This window comes from Salmo trutta, chromosome 20 (genome assembly GCF_901001165.1).
Source record: "Salmo trutta chromosome 20, fSalTru1.1, whole genome shotgun sequence".
Lineage (NCBI taxonomy): Eukaryota > Metazoa > Chordata > Actinopteri > Salmoniformes > Salmonidae > Salmo > Salmo trutta.
Genome location: NC_042976.1, coordinates 26,429,779 through 26,456,316, shown reverse-complemented (window position 1 = coordinate 26,456,316; position 26,538 = coordinate 26,429,779). Strand labels below are relative to the sequence as shown.

The following is a 26,538-nucleotide window of genomic DNA, read 5'->3' as shown; positions in this document are numbered from 1 at the left end:
CCTTTCATAGACTTACACAGGTATTATGACAACTTCTGGAGGACGTCCTCCAACCTATCAGAGCTCTTGCAGCATGAACTGACATGTTGTCCACCAAATCAAAGGATCAGAGAATGTATCTAGTACTGAAAGCACATGCTACAGCTAGCTAGCACTGCAGTGCATAAAATGTGGTGAGTGGTGGACTCAAAGAGAGAGAAAGACAATAGTTGAACAGTTTTGAATGAATACATTTCTTCAAAAATGAAAAAGAAGCAAGAGTGAGAGAGAAAGCTAGCTATATTTCTTTCTTTTTTTTCACTTTCACTTGCTTAGCTAGCTAATGCTGCTAGCTAGTTTAGCCTACTCAAACACCCGGCTCAAACAGAGAGGGATGTTACGCCAAGTCTAGGTCCAAAAGGCTCCTTAACAGCTTCTACCCCAAAGCCAAAAGACTGCAGAACAATTAATCAAATGGTCACCTGGACTATTTGCGTTGACACCCTCCCCCCTGTTTTTACGCTGCTGTTGCTCGCTGTTTATTATCTATGCATAGTCACTTTAGCCCTACCTACATGTACAAATAACCTCGACTAACCTGTACCCCCTGTATATAGCCTCATTATTGTTATTTTATTGTGCTACTTAATGTTTTATTTTTAACTTTAGTTGATTTAGTAAATATTTTCTTAACTCTATTTTCTTAAAACTGCATTTTTGGTTAAGTCTTGTAAGTAAGCGTTTCACAGTAAGGTCAACACCTGTTGTATTCGGGGCAAGTGACAAATATGGGTGTAGGGATGGGTGAAGGGAAAATTGGAGTATCATGTAGTAGTCGTAACCTATCGATGTTACATTGAGCTGGGTCAATGGAATACGAATGACAGTCATCCTCTGTTTTGTAATAGAAAATGAGGCCATCCTCATTAAAAAAAAGGATCGCCCTCCCTCATCTAGAATGGCACCGACCGCCACTGTCAGGGACCCAATAAGGTTTTATTAAGCACATTGTGATGCATTAATGTGACAGTCTGAAAGTATGGCAGTTGGCAGGATAATGTCAGAGGCAATGCCAGATTCCAATAACTCACTTCAATTGGCTTCAGATCCTGCAGGGTCTGGATCAGTATCACTTACATGCTGTGATAGATTGTTATTAGTCATTTGAATAATTTCCTTACCATTGTAGTCTAGGCAGAGTACCAGTAAAGACAGAAATCATTTGCATTAAACCCAGGAAAAACATGATAATTGGCAGTAATGGGAACAGATTCATTTACTATTACCAACATCAGCTGTAAACAAATGACAAGCAAAAAGACAAAATTCACTAAATGAAAATGAGAGTAATGCAACAGAGGGACAACCAAACCCTAGGGATTAATAGTACCCAAAGGTGTCCTGCAGTTTCAACCTTTTGATGTTCTCACCATTCAGCACAGAGAGGCTTATCATAGGCGTATGAAAGGCTTATCATACATGTATACAGTACAGAGAGTGGGGGTCTTCACTACTGGGCCATAAAGAGAGAGCAGCTCTCATCCACCCTCCAGCCCGTCTCCTTGTTTGACATCATGTATTGTTAATGAGAGCCAGATGCCGACAACATTATAACTTAACTTCATATAAGTATAAAAAAAACATAAAAGTTAGTGCTTTAAACACGTCCAGATTCCTTTGTGTGCCACGGGGCAGAACAGCCTGCTCGTTGTGATTACAATCAATGGTGCCTGTGATCATCAGGGTGGAAATTAGCTCTCAGCCCAGGAGCACAAACACACATGTACACACACACACACACACACATGCTTGGATGTGCACCCTCTGCCCTAGGAACACACACATGATCATTCGCTATAGCATACATATACACACACACACAAATGGGGCAGGACTCATGCCTCAGACTGGGGATTCATTTTATAAACACTGTGGTTTGCCAGAGCCATGTGTTGGCTGCAGCCTGTATTATATTTAGAAGCAGCAGTGTATGGGTACAATATAAAACACGTCAAATTACCCTGATGATGTTTTATTAGTGAAGTCAATCATTTCAGAGTGCCCCCTCCCTGTTTCCATTGACTTAATAGTTTAAGTGCCGAATAGTTTTGACATCCACGCTATTCTTTTAGTGTAATCAATTTCATGCACCTTCTCTGTTCCTGCCTCCTGTTGGGTTCTCAGAAGGGAAAATGGCTTTAGCAGAGGTATGAAGCACAACAAAGGCTATAATTACAATATTATGAGTAATATCAACTTCTGTAGACCTCTTATTACACATTAACAAGTGACATTAATTTGTCTGGTTTGGAACCAGATGTGACCTGATCCTTAGCAGACCTTACATAAGGAACACCCAATTCCAAGCAGTGCAGACATGTGGATTGTATATTCTGATTGTTCCTGACTGGAACAGTCTGCCTATCAGAACTAAATAGAACAGCTTTTCTTTCTCTCTGTTACTTAACAGAAACACAATGTTCTTTGAACCAACTAGATGTTATCACGGTGTATTACCTGTTTCCAGTTGGATGAGACAGATGCCAGATAAACTAATGAATTGGGCCACCTGGCATCTGTTTATCAAAAGAAAAACAGGGAAGAAAGAGATGAACAGATGTTGTTGAATTGTCAATCATCTTTCTAAGCATTTGAAAGTTATTTTCCATACAATCTTAGCACCAAATCCCTCCTCTTACAAGACAACATCTCACGTAACAACAATCTGCTTGATATGATCACTTTGTGAATCAGGTGGAACTAAGGAGGAGGTTGATCTTCTATCCATTCTAACATCCTGTGAGTGGATTCCCAACTTCTGAAGTCGACCACTGACCCGGCTCCTTGTCCCCCAGCCCCCACCCCAGGTCCTGCCCTGCCCCTTGCCCTCCCACGGGCCCCGGCTGCAGTGTCTGTCCTCTGGGGGGACGGTGACCTCTGACCTGCCTTTGAGGCTCCTCTACCGTCCAGCACTGTGACCCGGGGTCCTGCCACTGACTTCAGAGGACAGAGAGGAAACACTAGATCTAAAGTTGACTCCCTGGCCACCGGTCACTCCTAAAGCTTTAGGCAACTGTGACATGATGACAAGGGGAAATTATTCCATGACTAGTGGCTGTAACCTGAGTTCAAATCAAATCACAGTTCCCTTTATCTAAACTTTCACTTAGCTTTACGGTACACATAATCCTACATTTCACCTAGTACTACAGTACACAGAATTGTGTATTGCCATTGACAGTATGTATTTTACTATTAATATCTGAACGTAACTGTGCTGAATGTTTGAGGAAGTGAGCATGCTAAGATAGATGGAATAGGTCAATAGGGCCTATTCCTAACATCCTAACCTCTTAACATCCTAACCTCCTAACATCCTAACCTCCTAACATCCTAACCTCCTAACCTCCTAACATCCTAACCTCCTAACATCCTAACCTCCTAACATCCTAACCTCCTAACATCCTAACGTCCTAACATCCTAACGTCCTAACATCCTAACCTCTTAACATCCTAACGTCCTAACGTCATTCATTATGAGCAGGTCACGTTGGTCAATATTTTTTCTTTCCCAGGAAGGACCATTAATAGTCCAAGTGCAAATCCGAGAAGATTATAAACCGCTATTATTCGTCTGGATGATAGTTTCAAACTGATCTCTCTCCACTATGTATGCCTGTTTGTTGAGAAGGATGTTTGGTTAGGAGAGAGGGATCTGGATAATGATTTCTCAGGGGAGGCCTTCTTAGTAAACACTTAGTGGGATCTCAATGGACCTCTTGTTTACCTTTGACCCGAAGCTCGAGGACCTCAACGGCAGGTCCTCCTAACATTGCGTGTTTGTAATTCAAGACATTAGGCTAGTGGTTGAAAAGTGAGAAGTGTTGCTCCCACAAAGAGGAGGATCACCTGTGTGATTAGAGAACAATGTATCATTTATAAATGTAGAATTGATACAGTATATAAGACCATAAACAGAGGGGTAAACAATGCCTACTTTTTGTCATTTGAAATTTGTGTCAAATATGGGCTCAATAAAAACCTCTACCTTCTCCACAAGTGTGCTGAGTTCTGAATATAGAGCTATCCAAATAAAGGGAACGCAGAAAGACATATATTCATATTATTTTTGTCTCTTTATGGGTCCTTGAGGATCCATACACTATTCTGTGTATAACAGAGTTATGTTCTGTGTGTCTGCAGTGAAAGTGTGCCTTACAGAAATGAAAACTCTTGAAATTGGAAGGTCATCAAATCCGGCATGACCACAATACATTTGTAAAGTTACTTCCTAAACCCAAGTAGAACTCTTAGTATATGTGCTAATCCTCCCCTCAGAAATATTATTTTGTGTCGTATAGTTGTATAATGTGTGCCATGCAGGTCTACATACGTCCATACATGTTCTGGTCTTCATTAGATTGTGGCTGAACATCCTCCCGGCCTGACAGAGAAGGTCTTTCATCTGCACCTCCCCAGCCTGGTCCCGCTCAACCAGAGTATAACTAGTAACACCCCACAGCCCTGGGCAAGGTCAGAGTTTGCACCAGCACACAACATTACAGCAACATTGCCTGCTCTAATGGAAAAATAACATTCAAGTTACTTTGCATCAATCTCATAGACAATGTATTCCAGTCCAACCATTCATATAAGTCCCAATGGAAACGGAATAGTTCCAGGCGGTTGTGATCTGAAAAGAATAACATACTCTGTCAATGGCAATGGAACTGACCTGGAACTCACATGGGAATAAACGTGTGAGCATTCAAATCATTAAGGTTACCAATCATAACTGGTAACGTCACGAGTGACAATGAATGGGAAATGACTGTTTAGCGAGATGTCCTTTTAAGTTTGTCTAATGAAATGTAAATACTATATTAGGAGAGCCCCAACCCCAATACTGCAGGGCATGAAAACCATCTGAAATCCATTGATTCCTTATGAGGTACGGCTAATATTGTTTGGGCAGTAGGGTGTGTGCATGCGTTAGGACGTGGCGAGTCTATTGTAAGTGAAAAGGGGAGACAGAACTAGCATGCAAGGTTTGATTAAATGGCGAAGCATGGCTCAGTGCAATGCTAATCTGCAGAACGGGTGCTGAGGGGTCAGAGGAAATGTGTGGGAAACAGACTATCGTTGTTGCTGTCCACTGAAAGGAGTTAGTGTTTTACATACCCCATTTTAATCAAAAAGACAAATGTCATCGAACCGAAGGGTAAATATTTGACTGATCGTGATTATTCGAGGGCCTAACGGACAATAATTGTTTACCAAAATATGTTTGAATTGGAAAACAATATCCCCTAGCCTGGAACAATGGGCTTGTAATGTCATGCAAAATGAATAAACACTATCTGGGCTTGTAGAGTCTGAGACAAGCTTTGTGCCCAACAACGAGCCTTTTATTTAGTTGCAGTTTTTCTTTCCTTTTATGTTCTCAGAGACTTGGACTTAGTGCAGCGTGGCTCAAAGGAGGATGGAGGCCTTTGTTTTTACATTTTCACACTTGAGGGCTGTGGTATTTGGTGTGTGTGTAGAGAGGACTGTGACAGGCTGAAAGGGAGAGGGGCTGGCTCACAGAGAAAGGAGGCCTTGGCTAAACACTGGCCATGGTCCTGGAGCACAGAGCAGCACAGGGGAGGATTAGTGTGCATGGACTGAGATGAACTAATCTCTTGTGACATAATAGAACTGTACATAAACAACATCCTGAGAGGAGAGTGGCCTGCCACTTCCATAGTCTCAGCCACATCCAAATACATCCTCTGACTGACTGGAGAGGAGAGGGCCTGAGTTGGGGAAAAGCAGGATTCTGAATAATTAGCTAGCTGCCGAATGTGGAAAGACCGGGCTGGTTCTTGACCACTTGGAAATTTGGACGTCCTTAGAGGCCCAGCAGCCAATCGTCTACAGTCTAGACTTTTAGGGTCTCGGTTGTCACAGAGAAAGTTGTTCAAGCACAGTGCGTACACACACACACACACATACACACGCGCACATGGCAACTGGGATTGAAGACTTGGCAATATACAGTACACTAATCCAATAATCTTGAACATGAATCTTGATATACCACAAAACAGTGCAATTATCATACTTTTCACAGATTCATGATATTGCATTAATAAACAGTAATAGATTCCATAATAGCTTGAGACCATACCATTGTATAAAACCCATATGCAGAGAACACTTAGCGGTCTGTGGGAGAGCTACAGTAAATCGGCTGTCTGTCAGTTGTGTATATGAAAAGCAAACCAGAATTTGAGGTCTAAAACAGCACTGTAGACATTACAAGGGACATAAGGGCTAACCAAGTGTAACATGCTGGGTCGTTCAAAACAAATGTCAGGATGTCCAGACTATGCAAAACTACATCAGGCAACACACTTGGCCAGCGCTGATGGGTGTTGTATGGGTGTTACTGGCCCAACAAGCGTAGAAGGTATGAGTCAGCCGCAGACAGCTGACTGACTCGTCACAGCCAACAAATAACCATTAAGTAGCAAAAGCATCTGTGAGGTATGATTAATATCAAAACTCAAGGAAAACACCTGAAACCTCTGGCCTATCCTCATTTCAGTTGATTTCCCACAGTTTACTGTATTCTCTCATACCAGAAGAATTTAAGTACTCACAAAAATGTCAACATTCCACAGCGTATTGAAAGAGTGAAGGGATTGAGACAAAAAGGATTTAAAGCTGTTCGAATACAAACAGCACACTTTACGCCACTGGCAGGGCACAATACTGTAGTCTAAAGGAGAGTATTATGTCCAGGGCACCCAACTCCAGCCATGGCTTGCTGGTAAGCTCTGAATGACCTGTTTATTTGGACTGTATGTCTCAAGCTTCTGTGGAGATCAGTGAATATGCTGTGTTGGAGTCTAGCGTTATGGACTACACAGCCAACATAAGCACCAGTATCTGCCAAATAGTCCAATGTTTAGACAATATACACTATTTCATATTGACTCCTCACAGTAATTTCAATTAAGTGGATAAAGCATAAGGAATAGGTTAAGGATTATTTTATTACTTACCAGTTTGTACAGTTTCTACCATGGAAAAATAACATGTAACATGAGACTATATTTACAATTCCATTTTTACAAAATGTCTTTACAAGATGTTTTGCCGGTTCAAAAACACTAGACTAAAACACAACACACACACACAAATCAAACTTTGTAATACACACATAAATAAATAGACATTCACTGACTGTTCCACAACAAATATTTCTACAGTCAAGAACATAAAATTCCATAATTTCCACATAAAAGTTATAATTTCATTAATAAACATGACATATTATTCCCCATATAATTATCTGTTAATGAAACATTGCTAACATATCCAAAAGAGGTAACAGACATGTTCATGCCTACAGAACACTAACGTTTGACATGCAAAACCATCACAAGCATTCAATTTGAAGCTTGTCATTTATTTACAGTTTAAATTCAAATGTACTTCTACATGCAACATACTATGAGAAACATTCTGGGTTAAACTACACTGGTTTTAGTTACATTATTCATCAGTACATAGGGTATGCCTAAGCGACATCTTTTTACTTGGTAAAACAAAATAAATAGGTGAACACGCGTCTTTCTTAATGAATACATGATTGTGTTTTACAATTGTATGCCGTTCTCTCCACTGTTATTAACCTGTTTTCAGTTTAGTTACCATGACATTCAAACAAAATGTGATTTACTTTTTTCTTGTCCTTTTATAATCTAACAATCTTTGAGTTCTAGATATACAAAGATATACAATTGGAATTGATAATATACTGTTGCTTTGTTATTGTTTCTATTGGAACAAACAGTTTGAGAATTCCTAAACTCCTTAACCAACTTAGTCTTAGTGTCCCATAAATAACAGGAGAATGAACCAACCAGTCCTAAAGAAAAGAGTCCTACATATCAGTATGCATCTAACCGTATGGTGCAGAGAGTCCAGTCAGGGGACGGAATCAGGAAGGAATGAGGGAAAGCATATGCTGTGCAGCCTGAAGGTGAACCCATTTCACATAGGTTGGGGTCAGATTTCATGGTCTGCTGTGTTGCTGTTTGGTTCCACACTGTATTCCCTCCCTGGGTGAAGGTGCTGAGAGACATTGGTTCCTGTCCCACTGGGTCTGATGGGTCAGGGGTCTCAATGTCTCTCCACTGAGGACTTCTGGTGATGTGGATGGTGCTGCCTGAGTCTGGGTCCTACAACACACAAAATGCATGTCAATTTCAGTTCCTAATGGTACTACAGAATAATGATCAAAATAGAGTAATCTGCAGTCATGCAAGAAATATACTGGTCACTGGAGAGTCACAGATTTGCTCAAATGAGCTATGGTATCTCTGTTTAAATCTATCTGGACACAGTCATGTGGCTGACTAGAGGAGAGCAACAGTTGTAGTCAGTGAGTTAGTACTTACGGTGTTGAAGGACTGGTAACACACTGGGGGTCTGGAAGGTCTTAATGGTGGCAGGACCCTCACCTCCTGACGTTATCACCTGGACCTCCAGTCTGTAGTACGTGGCTGGCCGCAGGTTAGACACCACCAGCAGACTATGGTCCTGAAGGGGTTAACAGCACAAGAGAAGACCATTAACCATCTTTGGTGCCACTGGAGAAAACATTATTTGACATACAAAATGTGGTGTGTAAGAAGCATTCAGACACCAAGGATAAATCAAAGTTTATCTACTTTTTGGAGTCAAGAACTCACACTAACGACATTTTCTATCAGCTTCCATTTTCTTTTGTGAAACATTTTCTACAATTGTAAAGGATTTGAGCAGCAATGTTGTATCAACTTTTAATTGTCCTCCAAGACTGACTGAATACCTTTCTCCCAGACAGACTGACTGAATACCTTTCTCCCAGACAGACTTGCTGTTTAAAGCATTCATCTTGGTTGGACTTCAGGGCTAGTATCACTTTCTGGTACCCGTGTAACCTTTTTCACCTAGAAGTCTAGAATTTTTGTCCGTTCTGATGTTAAGATGTTGAATTATCTGTTAGGTAAACCTGGGCTATATCCCATCCACCACCTGCTCTCTATTCAGCCACAGAGGTAAATAAAGACTTCTCCTGTTTTCCCTCTTTCCCTGCCTGATAAACTGAGTATAGTGATGAGTGTTGTTATTTTTAGAGCTGCGAGCGGCTCACTGGGTGGCGCAGACAGGCAGAACGTGTTGTTGATCCAGGAGATTATGTAAAACAGTGGGTTTTTCAGCGCGCTCATACAGGATGAAAGAGGAAGCAGGGAAGGTAGATGAAACACAGGAGGAGAACTTCTAACGGGACGCCTCCCTCAGATCTCTGTGTATGATTGCACACCACTGCTTATCTAGTTCTTCATGTAAAGAGGGCAATGCAGTGTTTCCTTAAAACACCTCCTCTCCTGGCAGGCATTGTATAATGAAATGCTGAAGATCACACTTATTTTGTCAGCACACAGAGGGCAGTGTCCCTGGGAAAAGTACAATATATTCTTGATAACATTTTCCTTCAAATCCTTGCTAAGCTTTTGTGTCCTACAGCAAAAGCAAATACATTACAATAGCCACTTCCTGGTATAACCAATTCTAAAGTGAGTGACTGCGTGTACCTTTCCAAACAAGAATTTTCACTACAGGAATAATAGTTATTTGAATACAACGGAGTGGAATAGACTTACTGGAGGCAGGATCTGGGACTGGGAGATGATGCTGTTGGGCAGGCTGTTTTGTCGGCTCTCAGTGGTGACCTCGGCCCAGGTGACCTGGAAGCCTGTGATTCGTTGATGGGCCAGGACCTGTGACACCCGCCACAGAAAGTTGCCTGTGACGTTTCCCTCGTGGATGGAGAAGGACGCCGTCAGATTCTCAGACTTAGCCAACACTTTGGGAAGTGGGGCTGCAGAGAGAGATCAGAATAACTATGTTGAAAAACACTCATCTGATGGACATGTATTCTTGGCATAATGTAAACTGTATGTGCTAGGCTGGGAAGAAATGAGTCATAGTAAATAAATCTACTATAACATGAGAAGAAGAAGCCTCTTTCAACAACCGTGTGGAGAGTCTTGGAGTCGGGCACATAATGCAACATGACAATAAGAGTATGAACATAACATGACCTGGTTGTACTGGGCAGCTGACTCACCTTCCTCCCCAGGACAGGGGATGTGTTTGTGGCTCTTGCTCCTGATGGTGGCGCAGGACGGGGTGAGGAAGGTGGTGCTCTCGTCCTTGGCGCGCCTCTTGGACTTGAGCATGTGAACAGTGACTTTGTACTTGCAGGAGAAGAGCAGGCCCGGGAGGTTGATGTAGTTCTCCTGAGCCAAGAGACACATTAAACGTTCAGTACCCTGACATGATATCGCCCAGGTCACGTCCCAGGGAACCACCACAGATAATTAAATACACGGAGCCAAGAGAGGATCAGGTTCCCTCCCTATGCCCTGGAACATGGCCCACATTACTGAACCACTTTGAACATTCACATGTTAAGGGTTAACCCACTAGTCCTCCAAACTACAATGAAAAAAATATTTGATTATTTTGATGGGTTCCAAGTGTAACACAAATATAAAAAGGGCTATCTGATAAAGACGAGGGGACAAGAATGCATTTCGGGGTCATTTGAAATGAAAATGACATGTTAATTGAATTATTTCAGACATTTGTTCCAGGAAACATGAAGATTTCCTGCTGAGTGGCTTATCTTTTTTATTATGATTTTTTCAAATTAAAACAACAATACAATATAATATGAATGGCCGTCCCATCAGTCTGTTCATTGGGTGAGCACGTCCCCAGACGCCAGCAGGGCAAAGCCCTTGACCCGAAGGGATTTGCCAATGGCGGGAAGGACCAAGCCCCGCCCAACACCCGGGAGGGCATGGAAGCGAGCATACCCAACCACCAGGACCAGCACACACACTGCTCACAGCATGAAACCAAAACAGAAAACAGAAATAACAAAAAATGCAAAACATACAATAATCACATCCCCACCCTCACACCTGATTGGAGGACCTCAAACATGATACTGTGCATGTGTGTATGTATTTATTCCCACACTCATTAATTCCAACCTTCAGATGGCCACAGATCAACCCAGCTTTCTCATTAAATCTTCATTCTACCATTTCCTCTTGCAATACATAACTTCATTCTACCTCGGTGTCTCACTAGGGACTTCAAACTCTCCATCTGCAACATTTCAGTCCAAATTTTCCCAAAAATAAACATTTTACCCAAGAGCACAATGATATTTCCAATTGACTGACTGTGGTCCAACCGCGCTATGATATTATGACATAACAATCATTCCTGGACCGGACTCCAAAAACAAGCCACCAATGGACAGTACCAAAAGATAAGTTCTATTGCTTCGGTTTCCTCGTGGCAGTCTGCACAAGGCTGACTGACTTTGTAGCAAGAATTTTATATAGTAGCTTAAATTGAAAAGAAAGGTTTGATGTGCCAATTGTTGTTTTGTATATCAGTTCATAAACCCGATGCCATGTTATTGGGACATCGTAAATCTGTTCCCAACCATCTTGAATTTTATGCGGCATAGTTGTTAACCCTCCTGACCGTAAGTGAAACTGACACATTCTACATTGGTCCTTTTAAGCCATTTATGATTATACATTTTTGGCAGACAAACTAATTATCTCTTTTCTATTTAAGTAATTGCCTCTTCCATTTTTGTGACAGAACTGCGATGAGTTGGTTATCATTTTGTATTGAGCATACAACTCCATACACCTTGATTAACTGCTTGTATGACAATTTTAACATAGTTGTTTCCAATGTACATCATAAACATGATACCTTATACTATACATTATCTTGAAAAACATTGGTTTGCCCTCTATCAATACATTGAAGTTTAGCCATATTATTTGCTGTAATAAATGTTCTGAATTGTATGGCTTCATTTAAAAAGGAGGATAGTTTAAACAGGGTTCCATTGTCAATCCACCGAAAATTGATGGTTTTAATCTGTATAACAGCAAAGAGACCACTTTTAAGGATTGGATGTGCCTCTGTTAGTGGCTCACTGGAATTAAATCTTCCATTTGTAATAATGACATTCTACACTAATAGTCGTGAACTCAGAGGGCAAGTGTTTTCTCTCTGATATGCAACAGCCCTGATTAAAAATGAACCAAGGCGCCATGTTCACACACAAGAGACAAGGACAGCGCTGTGCTGGAATCCTTCCCAGAGATCTATAGAAAAAGGATGTGTATTTCCTAGCAACCAGAGAAGGGCTCCCTGAAGAATGTGTTGCTTGCCAGGCCTATGCCATCCTGGAACAGCGCTGGGTTCAATCAGCCCCCCCCCCCCACACACACACACAGCCCCTGCACCCAATGTGCTCATGCTGGGGGTGCATGGTCCATCATTCCCGAAAACATTGTTTTAGTACAGCGCACCATGTTTGGGCAGTGCACCATGTTTGACCACACCGACTGAGTCATAATCAAAACAACAGTCGCTGATTTACCCGCTGCAAAGCTGCACAGCAGGACTGAGGCGCTGAGTGGGGCCCTTTTCTTTACACGAGATGTCTTTTCTTAGTGCCAGACAAAAGGCTGGCGGGCACTTTGCATACCACTGAGTTGTAGGGCTGTGACGATACCAGCATCGCTATATTTTTTTCTTGACAAAAATGAAAACACAAAGCAGACCAAACTCTTTGGTTCTTTAAAAACCTACTGTACGTCAAATATATTGGAAAATAAATACATGTGACTCTGTATGACAACATGATGTTTGGTTGACACTAGAGCTGCTTTCCTAAAGAAATGAAATCTGCTTCGTGTTTGAACAAGACACAGCCACACACACTTGGAGCAATGACTGTACTTTGATAGAAGGATAATTTGGGGTATGAGACAGACCTGTGTGACTGACTTCTCTGGTCCTCTGGTCTCGTTGTGACTGCAGTACTCAGGTATCCACTGGACATGGTAACGACTCACCAAAGGATCTGGGAGGAGAGGAGGAAGAGGAAGAGAGATGAGAGTAGTCAATGACCTGGTGCAAAAACAACAAAGGACCCGATGACAAAGACATTATCAGACATGATACTTGCTTGTTGGATAAAATGATCTTATCGTATAATACATTATCTTACAGTAACACCCAGTCAGACTGTCTGAGTACTCTCTTTTAGTGTCCCACCATCAGTCTGATCTTATCAGGCATTAACAGATGCTGCTGATACACTAGCTGGTGAAACGCATTAAAACACGATTCTTACATTTCCTAATGTGACTCATCTCTACGTGACATTAATGTCAACATAATAAAATAAGAAATAAAAAAGAGTGAACGACTAAATACATACATTCAAATATTTATCCTAAATGTTGTGTTGAATCATCTCATCAACGGAACGTGGCCATGTTTAAAGGCCTACCCTCAGTAATGGTGAACCAGCGCCAGTCTCAAACCCCGGGTCCCAGCCTCAGTTCGCTTCATTACTAAACCGTAGACCCTCATTGGCTAATCAGCGCTGTTTATGCTCCCATTGCCCCCTGTTATTTTACAGGAATTATTATTCATCTGGCTGTGTGCGTTCAGATGTGAAATTATACTTCTCCGATTAATAATTGAGTTACGCTGTGTTAGCCCTTGGCAGGGGCCTGGATTGCGGTTGGGAGATAAAAGGAGGCCTTTGAAGGTTTCGACACAGATCTGGCGTGCTCAGCCTCCTAGCAGTTTGGAAGCAGAAAAGAGGAATTAAGGGGAAGCGGGAAATTAGAGGAAAATAAACAAGATATGCGTAGCCGAGCTGACAGAGAGGAAGAGGTACGTAAAAAAAAGGGAAGGAACATTAAATCAGGTATAGACCAGCGCGGCAGTTACATAAATCAAGGCTGAGAGCTCGCCTCAGAAGTCTACTGATCACCGTCGCTACTGTGTGTCTGTCTGTGTCTGTGTCTGTCTGTCTGTGTCTGTCTGTCTGTCTCTGTCTGTCTGTCTCTGTCTGTCTGTGTGTCTGTCTGTCTGTGTTTCTGTCTGTCTGTGTTTCTGTCTGTCTGTGTTTCTGTCTGTCTGTGTTTCTGTCTGTCTGTGTGTCTGTCTGTGTGTCTGTCTGTGTGTCTGTCTGTGTGTCTGTCTGTGTGTCTGTCTGTGTGTCTGTCTGTCATCCACTATCTCACCCTCTGAGACAGTCCTTTATAAACCCATGTATCATGAAAGAGTACAGATAGACCATCCTACTTGACCAGACAATCCTACTTGACCAGATGTGTCCCAATGTTGAGCTGCCTCAGAATGAGCGAGTGCAGTAATCAGCAGTGTTGAGTTAATCTGTCCCTCAGTCTGAAGTTCTGAACACAGAGTCTGATGAAGAGAAACCTGATCCTAGGCTATCAGGGACCAGGTTTCTCTCTCTCTCGCTCTCCTTCTTCCAGTATAACCCGGGTGGTCAGACGCAGAGGCAGACCCAGAGCCATCCATCATCAGCCCAGTTAGAGGCTGAGTCTGTGCCCACCACACCATCACCCTGCCAGACTAGGACTGCTGCAGCGTAGTGTAGTGTATTCATCCCCCCAAGCTAGGCCATGGAGCGAGCCCAGAACTAACTCCACAACACTCTGGGACTGAAAGCTTAGCCAACCCAGTCACAATCACTCAGCCTCCGGAGCCCGGGCCAGCCCTGCTAATCACTCTGGACCAGGAAGACTTCCGTCTCTTCTCGGTCTCTTTCTCTCTCTGCGACTCAGCAGATGGCTTCTCCATCAGAAGCACCACTGGGCCTCTCCTCTCCTCAGCCAGGCCAGCCTGGGCATTCCTGGCTCCACTCTGTGGAGTTTGGCTTGGCGATGACATGCACTACCGTTCAAAAGTTTGGAGTCACTTAGAAATGTCTTTGTTTTTTAAAGAAAAGCAAATTTTTTGTCATTAAAATAACATTAAATTGATCAGAAATACAGTGTAGACATTGTTAATGTTGTAAATGACTATTGTAGCTGGAAACGGCAGATTTTATGGAATATCTACATCGGTGTAGAGGCCCATTATCAGCAACCATCACTCCTGTGTTCCAACGGCACGTTATGTTAGCTAATCCAAGTTTAGCATTTTAAAAGGCTAATTGATCATTAGAAAACCCTTTTGCAACTATGTTAGCACAGCTGAAAACTGTTGTTCTGATTAAAGAAGCAATAAACCTGGCCTTCTTTAGACTAGTTGGGTATCTGGAGCATCGGCATTTGTGGGTTCGATTACAGGCTGAAAATGGCCAGAGACAAAGAACTTTCTTCTGAAACTCGTCAGTCTATTCTTCATTTGAGAAATTAATGCTATTCCATGCGAGAAATTGCTAAGACACTGAAGATCTTGTACAACACTGTGCACTACTCCCTTCACAGAATAGCGCAAACTGGCTCTACCAGAATAGAAAGAGGAGTGGGAGGCCCCAGTGCACAACTGAGCAAGAGGACAAGTACATTAGAGTGTCTAGTTTGAAAAAAAGACACCTCGCAAGTCCTCAACTGGCAGCTTCATTAAATAGTACCCTCAAAACACCAGTCTCAACGTCAACAGTGGAGAGGTGACTCCAGGATGCTGGCCTTGTAGCCTTTTAAAATGAATAACTAACACAATGTGCCATTGGAACACAGGAGTGATGGTTGCTGATAATGAGCCTCTGTACGCCTATGTAGATATTACATTAAAAAAATCTACCGTTTCCAGGTACAATAGTCATTTACAACATTAGCAATAGTATCAAATGTCTGTATTTCTGATCAATTTGATGTTATTTTAATGGACCATTTTTTTTTGCTTTTCTTTCAAAAACAAGGACATTTCTAATTGACCCCAAACTTTTGAACGGTAGTGTATATTAGCAACATAACATAGTCCAGTGAATGGGACTTGACTGGCTACCTTTGGAGCACGCCTTTCAAGGTTTCCATATTTTTGTAGGGGCTGGGGAATTGGGTCTAAGGAGTTTGTGGACACTGCTGTGCGGTGAATGTTTTAACTCTTTCATGTCGTCCGTGTGTTTCTGGAGGGTGACGTCAGGTCTTGTAAAACAAAATTGACGGTTTCAACACTAATATATGAGAGAGGGCTCATATTAACTACAGCTGTCAATAAACCCCAGCATACAGAGCCCCTCTCGTTGCCTGTGTTTACTGTTCTTCAGCTAACAGAACATCCTAGACCGCCGTTCCTACTGGTCCACAGTAGATTTAAACTCACCCTGAGCTCAAAGACAACCCGTTTCATTTAGTTGATCTACAATAGCTTTTCCTACAGATTTAACTCAATTGAGAACCAATAATTTCCCGACATTGATTAGCCAATAAAAGGATGCAGGATGCCTGATGAAGGTCAGAATGATGTGGTAATTACAGTAGGGTCGGCGCCAAGGCCCACACACGCTACAATAATATGGTACGTACCCCCTCGGTTCTTCCAGTAAATGCGGACCTGTAGCTGGCCGTCCTGGTAGAAGGGTGTGCCCACCTCCAGAGGGCCGGCCGGGCGCTTGCCAAGGGAGGAGCCAACAGGCATCATAACCTCCTCCTTCTTGGACACTGGTTTCACTGCGTTGGAGAAGGAAAAGAAAAGTTAACATCGGATTTCTAGTCCAGCTAATCTCATAAAATCTCCAAATGCAGCTCAAAGCTCTAATATGGGAAGGTTACAGTATGCTTAAACATCTACGATCATACCAATAGTTATGCTAATAAATACTGTAAAATGTATTCAGAAAAACGATTAAACAGTGTCATTATTTATCACTAAGTCAGATGGGTGCAGCCTTGTTTAGACTCGATGTCCCATGATGCCTTACCAGAGTCATTGTTCTGGGCAGCGGTGCTGAAGTGGAGTGATGCCTTGGAGCTCTTCAGACGCACCTGACCCCAGTAGGTGACTGCCTGCAGCTCCACTGTGTAGCTATTGTTAGTCAGCAGGCCCTCCAGATCCACCCAGCTCTGGGCCTGAAATCCCAGAGACAACACCACGTCAACCACAGCCAGAACACAATGTGGCCAGAGCACAACCATATCACTCAAAACAGATGACTCAGATCCCTGTCCCAGTCTAGTCCCAGCCCAGGCTAGCCCAGTCCCAGCCAGGTCTGTGGGAATAAGAACCATCCTTATTGGGAACACGTGTGCTGGTCTAAACCAACATGGAGAGAGAGGAGATAGTGATAGAGTCTAGGCCTGAGGCTTTACGGTCCGTGTGAGGGAGCCGTTTTATTCCCATCCCCTGGGGCTTCGTTACGGTGTGTTTAGGTCTCAGCATTCCTCCAGCAGCATGAGCCTGATAGGCTCCAGTTATTGACCAGTGCTTGTTTTGATATTCCACCATCAGCAGGTTGCTTTCAAAGCCCTGAGGTGCCAAAGTATCAAAAGATATCTGGTGTCTCCCAGCTTTCTCACCTCCATGCCACATCTGCATCTGGTTACCAACACTAATTCCAGATTCTAAGTCAGCACAAGTGGAATAGCTGTCTAGACAATAGCGTTTTTGCTTTATTCTCATAGCGATGCTAAGCTAAACAGACATTTGATACTATTGCACTTGCTAAACCACTTCATTTGACAGCTTGTTAATTGTTATTCAATTAATAAGAAACCACTGGGCTAAAGGACCTTGACTTATCCTCGGTTACCAGTAGTCAATCTAAATAACAGTAACCTTGAGAAATATGGGTTAAGTTATCCAAGGAACACATCCCTGTGACACTATCTAGCCGTAAATGAGGAAAACATATGTTATGTTTTCTTTCAAAGCTTAACCAAGCGTTTAAGGAGAATTTAATTTGTTTGAGGAAATAAAACAATGAAAAAGGCCTGCAGTGCGCCGTGCTGCATGAGCGATTGCTTTAAGAGTTTATGTATTTAAATGCCTTACGTTGCTGATCTTTTCCCATTGTGGGGCCTGTGGTTCTTATTTACAGTGTAGAGACTAGGGGAGCGAGGCTGAGCTTGAAATGGGTCTGATCCAACCAGCCCATCCAGGCCCTCGGGTGTCTAGCCTCCCAACCCCAAGACACATCACCCAGACGGGAAGAGAAGAGCCGATGCTTACCCCGTTGGTGTCTAGCCTCCCAACCCCAAGACACATCACCCAGACGGGAAGAGAAGAGCCGATGCTTACCCCGTTGGTGTCTAGCCTCCCAACCCCAAGACACATCACCCAGACGGGAAGAGAAGAGCCGATGCTTACCCCGTTGGTGTCTAGCCTCCCAACCCCAAGACACATCACCCAGACGGGAAGAGAAGAGCCGATGCTTACCCCGTTGGTGTCTAGCCTCCCAACCCCAAGACACATCACCCAGACGGGAAGAGAAGAGCCGATGCTTACCCCGTTGGTGTCTAGCCTCCCAACCCCAAGACACATCACCCAGACGGGAAGAGAAGAGCCGATGCTTACCCCGTTGGTGTCTAGCCTCCCAACCCGCAGACACATCACCCAGACGGGAAGAGAAGAGCCGATGCTTACCCCGTTGGTGTCTAGCCTCCCAACCCCAAGACACATCACCCAGACGGGAAGAGAAGAGCCGATGCTTACCCCGTTGGTGTCTAGCCTCCCAACCCCAAGACACATCACCCAGACGGGAAGAGAAGAGCCGATGCTTACCCCGTTGGTGGTCTTCCTCCTCTTCTTCTTGGATGGCACCAGCGACTTGCCGGGAACAGTCCAGCTCCAGAAGACTTTGTAGTGATGGATGGGGATGTCGGGCTCCGAGGGCAGGGTCCAGTTGAGACGGGCTGACACCGTCCCCTCAGCACCCAGCGTCATGTTGGTGACACGCAGGCTGGCTGGTCTGGGAGGGGCGGCGGGATCTGGAAAGAGACCAGGAACACAGTACTCTAATGTCATGTAATCCACAGCAGTTCTCCTTCTCTCTCCCTCCAGCTGTTAAGCTTTAATTCAGGGATTGACTGAGGAGGATAACGTTAGACACAGAAAGACTATTGTTTCTTAATGGAAGACAGAAAGAGATCATGATGGAGCTGTTTTTGTTTGTACAATTTGGGAGCGACCACAAATAACGGCACCAGCAGAAAAGTGACAGCTGCGATGTTTTTTTGGTGCTAATAAGTGGCTGGAGATTCACAGACCAATGAAAAAACACAAATCAACAAAAAATTGAGATGAATTAAAATGGACGATCACTTAAACCACAATGTGTTTATCCTTGCTTAAAATCATATCAGACATTTGGTTTAATGTGTCTAACCAGGATACATTTGCACCAGTTAAGACAGCTTTGCAGTGCAGCTGAGAGACCAGAATAAGAGGGGCCCATATGAGAGGCCCAGCCAGTATGATGGTGTAAAGTCATTAGTCCACCACTGACAATCTGTCATGAAATGTTATGACAGGTGTCACGTCATGTCAGCGTTACACAGGACGGAGAGCTCGGCTCAGTGGTCACCAAACACATGCTGCTCACTTTCACATTCCATCTTAACTTGAGTCTACCTAGCGTGCATGTGTAAGATGATGTTTCGGGGCTTGTTTAGAGCCTGGCCAGATGGGGTCTGCCCCAGGATTGCTGCCGGCTGCCACATATAGTCAGTACTGATGTCAGGCCAGGGTCCCAGGCAAGGCCAGGCAGAGGCAGAGCCAGATGCCAGACCAGAGGGAAAGGCCTATTAATGAGAAAATGATGGAGACTACAGCCCTGTTACTGTTAGCTCATCTCCCCTTCCTTCCTTCTCCCACCTGAAACATATTTGAGGTTTCAAAGTGCAATTGGACACATCGTTTCTGAGTGAACCAGCTAGTGTTATCCATGCTATATAAATATGCTGTGAGTTTTTTGCAAATTGCCCAAACAAAGTATGGTGGTGCGAAATTGCAATCAGATGATCAGGCTGAGCTATGTAAATAACAATGGAATGACAGAATCAATCGCTCATCAAGTGGTAGCTCTCATCCATCCATCAGTGTTGTGGGACTGATGGGACTGATTGGAGGTCAGTTTCCAGGCCTGCAGCACAATCCTGTTTCCACCTGGTGTCTGGAGATGTCACACAGCCTGTCAGAACACCCAGGGGACTTCATGTTAGAATATAAATGACAAGAAAGGTCATTCAGGCAGCATACAGTTACCACTACCACAAAACATATGAGGATGAAGCAAGGTGCTTTGTTTTGGTTCCCTGGTGAATAATGCACCACAATATTGTCATAGACTATGTAAAACAAAAAATGCCTTCATTACTTCCTCAGCTATTCATATTGAAGATGAAGACAAAGGTGGTCCCTGCTAGACAAAATCTCTACCCAAAGCCATGTTGGTAAAGCAAACACACCACAAGAACTCAGACGAAGGGCAAAATCCGGAGCCAAATCAACTTGATCCCAGTGAACTGCAGTATGTTGCTCACAGCTCTGCCTCTACACTTCAAACCACACTATCTGCTCTACCTCAGATGAAATCTAGACACAATATTACATTCATAAACCTGTAATCCAGACTAATGGCTTGTTTAGAGTCATTCAACATAGGAACACTCAGAGTAGTACAGGCATCAGCACAGTCTCAGCCCACTATCAAACACAGTGCTAATCTGTAACACAGATCTGAAGCACTGAGCAGCCTACCTTACCTCATTCTCCCTGGAAGCCAGACAATAACTTACATGCAGTTGAAACCTGCAATATCCTGACTAATTCGGACATATTATATTTTATACGGCTGTAAAGAGGGAAAGCCCCACCTTTGAAGAGTTAAACGTACAAAGGTGTGGTTGCATCGCTATATAGAACAGCACATGTTCTGCACGCACAGGGGTTTCTGATGACTTTCTGTGCTCTGTTCGGCATCAGTGTGCATCAATTTCCATTTAGCTCAGCGGACAACTTTAGGGACGGAGGGGCGAGGAATGCTTAATAAAAGGACTTACGGTTCAGGTTTGTTAGGTAGGGGAAAGAAAAAGAAACAGATTACGTATGGTTGTGATGGATATTTAAAGACACTGCGCCAAAACCATTTTGTTATTTGCTTTTAATAAATGTGAGCATTACGGGTGTAATCTTGCAGAATATTCCAGCACGGGAACAAATGTTACGTCACTGCAGTGTGGGTGTTTCCCTCACTGCAGGGTTGATTGAATTTCAGGCAAAAGTCACACACACACAAACATGCAAAAAAACTATTTGTCCATGAACAAAATGGGGAAATTGGCCATTACTGAGACAAATCAGGCTGTAATAGATTGTCCCAAAGTCTCCACCTGTTCATAGCCCATGACTGTAGCAAATGGAAGGATAGAGTGTCACACAGGAACTGACACTGAGTAGGGGCCACACACACACACACACCCAACCCCCACACTCTGCCAGACACAGACATAGCCTACCTCTGGAGGAGCGGAAGTGCTTGCTAGGGGCAGTAAACCCGCGGGTCCCGTGTACGTTGACGGCAGCCACTCTGAACTGGTACCATCTGCTGGCTCTGATGTCGGCCAGTTGGACGCGCTCCTCTGTAGTCTGAGCGACAGATGGGAGAGAGCAGGCACACAGGGGTTAAAGGTCACACAGGGTCGCAGCTCGTGTGAGTGTTGCTGCCACATCAGTCATCTGTCTGTTTCTCTTTGCCAAACTTTCAAAGACACTGCGACTAAGGAATGTGCAACAGTGTGCGACAGCATGATTGAGTGCAGTGCTTCCACAGCTGTGGAGTACCACCCCGACATTGCTATGTCTATCTCTTTTGTGGAGAACATATTATGGTTTAGTTTTAGGGTTGGTTTTTCCACCAAATAATGCATCACTGAATCTTCATCTCCTAAAAAGCACTGACCATGTAATTAATTTAGGATAACTAAACTAAAATAAATTATTTGATTACAATATACTGTATGTGAATGAAAGCGCAATCCTCCAGCAGCATCGAGGTAGTCAGAGAAGGAGCCTGGTGTGGTGCCCTACCTGTGCCACGGTCTCCCACTCTGTGGCGTCGTCCTCACTGGGGTGGATGCCATAGTTCCAGCGGCGCTGCACCACGTACAGGACAGGCTCCACAGAGATGTTGAACTTAGAGGACCAGCGGATCACCAGGCCTCCGGACGGCTGCTCCACAAACACCAGCTCCTTTCTGGGCTTCAGGGGAGCTCCTGAAAACATTCATTGACATCACTGTGAGACGGAGTTAGGGAGAGAATGGGGCATGACATCATCACTCTGAGTGACTTTAGGCAGAGAGGAAGAGGCGAAGCCAGGTGATTTAGATAAGTCCTTTTTTGTATGGAGGTCTATGAGAGTCGAATTACGTGAGGCTTATTTGAATGAATAGAAGTCTCGTAATATTTAGGCTGTTATAAATGTACTAATATCACATGGCATTATGGCAACTTTGAGAAAAAACACTTAGTTATGCCTGTTGTTCACACGCGTATCTGCCCTCTCAATGTCTAGAATGGTCTCACCTGATCTCGCCTGCCTTCAATCATTGAGGACATGTATTTCCATTGTTAGAGTGGTCACTTGGCCATCTTGTCAATATAATAGATAATCTTTGATTGACGACAGACATATAACATCATCACTGTGAGAAAGACTTTGGGAGAAGCATCAGAGATTTGAGATTGACAGACACTGTTCGAGACACAGTCCACTGGGTCAATATCATGGTCATGGTGCTGTGACGGACCGTGATATACTCTTGGATAGAGAGAATGTGTTTTACCAGCTGTCTCTTTGGGGAGGACACAGACAGTTAGGCTCTGGGTATGTGAGGTAGTGGAAAGCCAAGGAGCTTACATTATCTTCTCTCCATGTCAAAACACATGCAGACGCACACACACACACACACACACACACACGTACAAGCCGTTTGCCTCATTGTCCCTCACATTCAACCCATTTAAACTCTGTCAATGTGCCCATGTGCGATAAATCCGATTTATTAAGTGTGCGGTATAGGGAAAAGTGAGTGTCCATGACAGACTAACTCTCTCCTGGAGGATTTATTTCAGCTGAGATGTAGTGAGTTGTTGATTGAGCATTGGGCTGAGTGTTAATGAGATGGAGATTGGAAACGCAGCGTTCAGGAGTACAGAAGAACACTGAATAAATCCCACACCTCTCAATAAATCACCTGCCGTTCTCACACACTTACTTACCCAAGGACCTCTCCCCTCGAACCGAGGAGAGCGAGCGCCTAGCGCTGCTCTGCATTCATGAAATGCACGCAGTATAAAACACACACTCAAGTCAAAGTAACTGCAAACAAGGTGCTCAAAATAGTGTTGAATTGCCGGTGCTGCATAAAGCAGGCTGCTTCAACTTGTTACATCTCTATTGAGTATTTTTAACGTGATTGATTGATACTCATTAAATTGCGGGTGGGAGATGAAGGTGGGTCCATTTGACAGACACATATAGAGTCAGTCTTGAGTCTCAGTGATAGAGGCTCTACACAGAGGAACAGCTGTGTGCCATTGTGCTGAGGTTTCACAGCTCCAGTGTGTGTGTGTGTGTGTGTGTGTGTGTGTGTGTGTGATGAACACAATACCACAACATTCCTACTCCCTCCGCCATGATTCATCTTCCCTCAGCCACACACACACACACACATCCCGTCTCTTCATCCAACATCCATCCACATGCAGCAAAGTGACAAACCCTAAACCCTCTCTTAGCTTGCACCCCTACAAAGACTACCCCTATGGGGCCAGATCCCATCCAAGAACCGTACTAACAGGATTCATCTTCCAATGGCCACATACTTGCTCTACCCCATCCAAAAAACATAACCATGAAGTTCACCTTGATGAACAGTCATCAAGAGCTGAGCATTCATTCAGCTGAGCGTTCCAACAATAACGCTCCTGGATTATAATGCTGATTGCTCCCACACACACACACACACACACACACACACACACACACACACACACACACACACACACACACACACACACACACACACACAGTCATAATGACCTGGCTAATTACAGGGGCCGTGGCAAACAAGCACCAATCAAGGTGGGAGGAACACATCCAACAATACATTCTTCAACAGGTGATTGTAGTACAATGGCCTCCCATAGACTTCAAACACCGATGAGTGCTCAGTGTCATGCCATGGTTCCCAGAGTCATCAATATACATGGTTACATAGGTCCCTGATGGTTAACAACGAAGATTTGCTTCACATTTTACGTGCATCAAATGACTGTCTTTGTTTTGGAGCACAGAGGCAGCAATACATCCATACCCCAGGATGGTCATGCACTGTTCAATCTTTTAAATCCATTAGTGGTGTGGAGCTGTGAATGGCTGGGGAGGACGACGGCTGGCTGGCTGGCGAGTGTGAGGATCAAGCATCACAGTGTCTCCAGAGGGAGAGAGACCATAAGTAAAGACTGACAGATTTACATAAGGACACGGGCTGAGAACAAGACTGCCTTTCCACACTGGTCTCTCAGTGATCTCCAGTATGGTGACAGAATAACCATCTATCACAAACGACTGCCAACCCATCATGGCTGAGGGGAAAGGGGGAGAGACATATCTTATTCAAAACTCCACTTTGCTAGTACAGCTTTGAACAAAAAAGAAGACGTTACAGTCTAGTGAATAGTATGGAATATCACTGAGTTCTGTTGATGTCAAGAGAAAAGCTCTACATATGGGACCAAGGCCCTGTAGTGGTCTTCTGTGTATTTGTGTTCAAAAGACATAAAACGCACAAAGAGCTCTGCTTTCTACAGCGCACTCTTCCGCTGTCACACACTCGCTGGGGACCTTCACCTGCACACACACACAGGGCACACACACACACACACACACACACACACACACACACACACACACACACACACACACACATCTGAGAGCGATCTCCGCGGGGGAAACGCTCCATTTCACCCAGCTCGCGTCAGAATAATGGCTTCCAGCATTATGGATCATCCTGAACACACACTTGTGCACATACAGAAACAATTACTCTCTCCACACCGTGAGCACATAATTACACCTTCAACAATGGAGATCAGGATTGGAATTCAATCATGACTTAAAGCAGACTGCTAATTAAAACATGTGCAAATCTGATACCAATACAGATCAATCATAGGCTGTGTTTGGATTAGGATTTACAGGACAGTCAACTGTTTGGCTCTATATACGTTTGTCTGTTCTCTATGGTGAATGTATCTAATTGTACAGTATATTCCTGTATTCAACTCCTCAATGATACCTCTCCTTTTATCTTTCTCCATCCACACAGGCTGTGAATCTCCTGTCCATGACACTGCCTTTACTGTACATCCATTCTTTCAGAATATATATTAATGCATGCTTCAACACACACACACACACACACACACACACACACGTCTGTGTCTGCACTTCAAAAATAGCCACAGCTCTGTCACTGCATTGCTTCAAAGACTGAAAAAGGCAGGTTCCAGTCTTTCCACTGAGCCCAGTTCCACTTCTCCTGCCTTGTGCCTTGTTATGGTCCAAGGCTGTCAGCAGCCAGAGAGAGTCAGTGTGCTGCTGACAAACACAACTGAAGAAGATCCAGCTTCCATCTCCCGGCCCAGAGGCACTGAGAGAGTCTTCTCTCGCTCTTCCACAATGGGCTGTGCGCTCTCCTCTTCTCTCTAAACATCCTGCATATCACCTCAGGCAGTCCCATTAAAACAGATCTCTCCCCCTCTCTCTCCCTCCTTTTGTGAGCCTAAAGCTGATTTAGAACAATTTCACACACTGGATGTATCAGAAAATACAGCATGTACAGAATGTGAGGATTGCGTGGAGACAAAGAAACTCAAGTGAAATATTGGTCTATTTTGAATAAAATCAAATGTATGGTTCACTGCATAGCTAAATGGATTTTGCAGCACTACTCATGAAACGTGTAACATCGTGCATGCACAAACACATACCGCTAAAAAGGCATAGCCTAGCTAAATAATAAACAGAAGATGATTTACAAAAGTTAAGGCGCAGAAAGCTACTGCTGTATTTGAATAACCAAATATGACAAAGGTCTGTGTACAGTAACTAGCTTTAGTGTTGTACCCGATGATGTCACATACGGCGCCTGTACAGTACATGTCCTATTATGACGTGTCATTGTACCTTTGTAGAGGTTCTTGGGGGTCTGACAGGTGTGTCCGCAGCCATTGGAGCAGCACTTCTTGACAGCGGAGCACTCTCCATCCTCCTCACAGCTCTCCACGCAGGCTGCAGCGAAGCCACTGGCCTTCTCAGGGGCCGAGCAGTCCCCCTGTTTCACCCCTTCTACAGACTTCAGGAACTCACAGCTAGTCAAACACTCATAGTGCTTCTTGGGAAAGAGGGGCTGGAGGGTAGAGGGGCACGAGGAGGTGGTAGGTGGAGGAGAAGGGGAGGAAGAGGGTGAGGTAGGAGGGGGAGGAGGAAAGGGAAGAGGAGGAGGTGTACAGAAGAAAAGGCAAATGAAAAATGTGTGTCAGGTGACTTGTAGCGTTGAGTGTGCCAGTGCTTGAACAGGCAGGTCAGCGAGCTAACAGGGATTGTCCTGTTTACATTGAACCTGATGACTAATTTGAG

The 26,538-nt window shown here is 43.9% G+C and overlaps 1 protein-coding gene across 2 annotated transcripts in view; it reads right to left on the bottom strand.

Moving 5' to 3' along the window:
* Positions 1-7,001: 7,001 nt before the first annotated feature.
* The window catches only part of anos1 (anosmin 1), a 56,305-nt gene continuing 36,768 nt past the window's right edge, over positions 7,002-26,538 (bottom strand). The window contains exons 4-14 of one of the 2 annotated variants that reach the window (XM_029702743.1): positions 26,086-26,308; positions 21,922-22,106; positions 21,351-21,480; positions 18,616-18,821; positions 16,817-16,964; positions 16,422-16,565; positions 12,900-12,988; positions 10,145-10,316; positions 9,657-9,895; positions 8,430-8,571; positions 7,002-8,210 (exon numbers count right to left, since the gene is read on the bottom strand). In XM_029702743.1, the coding sequence (XP_029558603.1) occupies positions 8,152-8,210; positions 8,430-8,571; positions 9,657-9,895; positions 10,145-10,316; positions 12,900-12,988; positions 16,422-16,565; positions 16,817-16,964; positions 18,616-18,821; positions 21,351-21,480; positions 21,922-22,106; positions 26,086-26,308 (1,737 nt within the window). In that variant the 3' untranslated portion in view covers positions 7,002-8,151. The remainder of the gene's footprint in view (positions 8,211-8,429; positions 8,572-9,656; positions 9,896-10,144; positions 10,317-12,899; positions 12,989-16,421; positions 16,566-16,816; positions 16,965-18,615; positions 18,822-21,350; positions 21,481-21,921; positions 22,107-26,085; positions 26,309-26,538) is intronic. The other variant, XM_029702744.1, reaches the window with a different exon arrangement.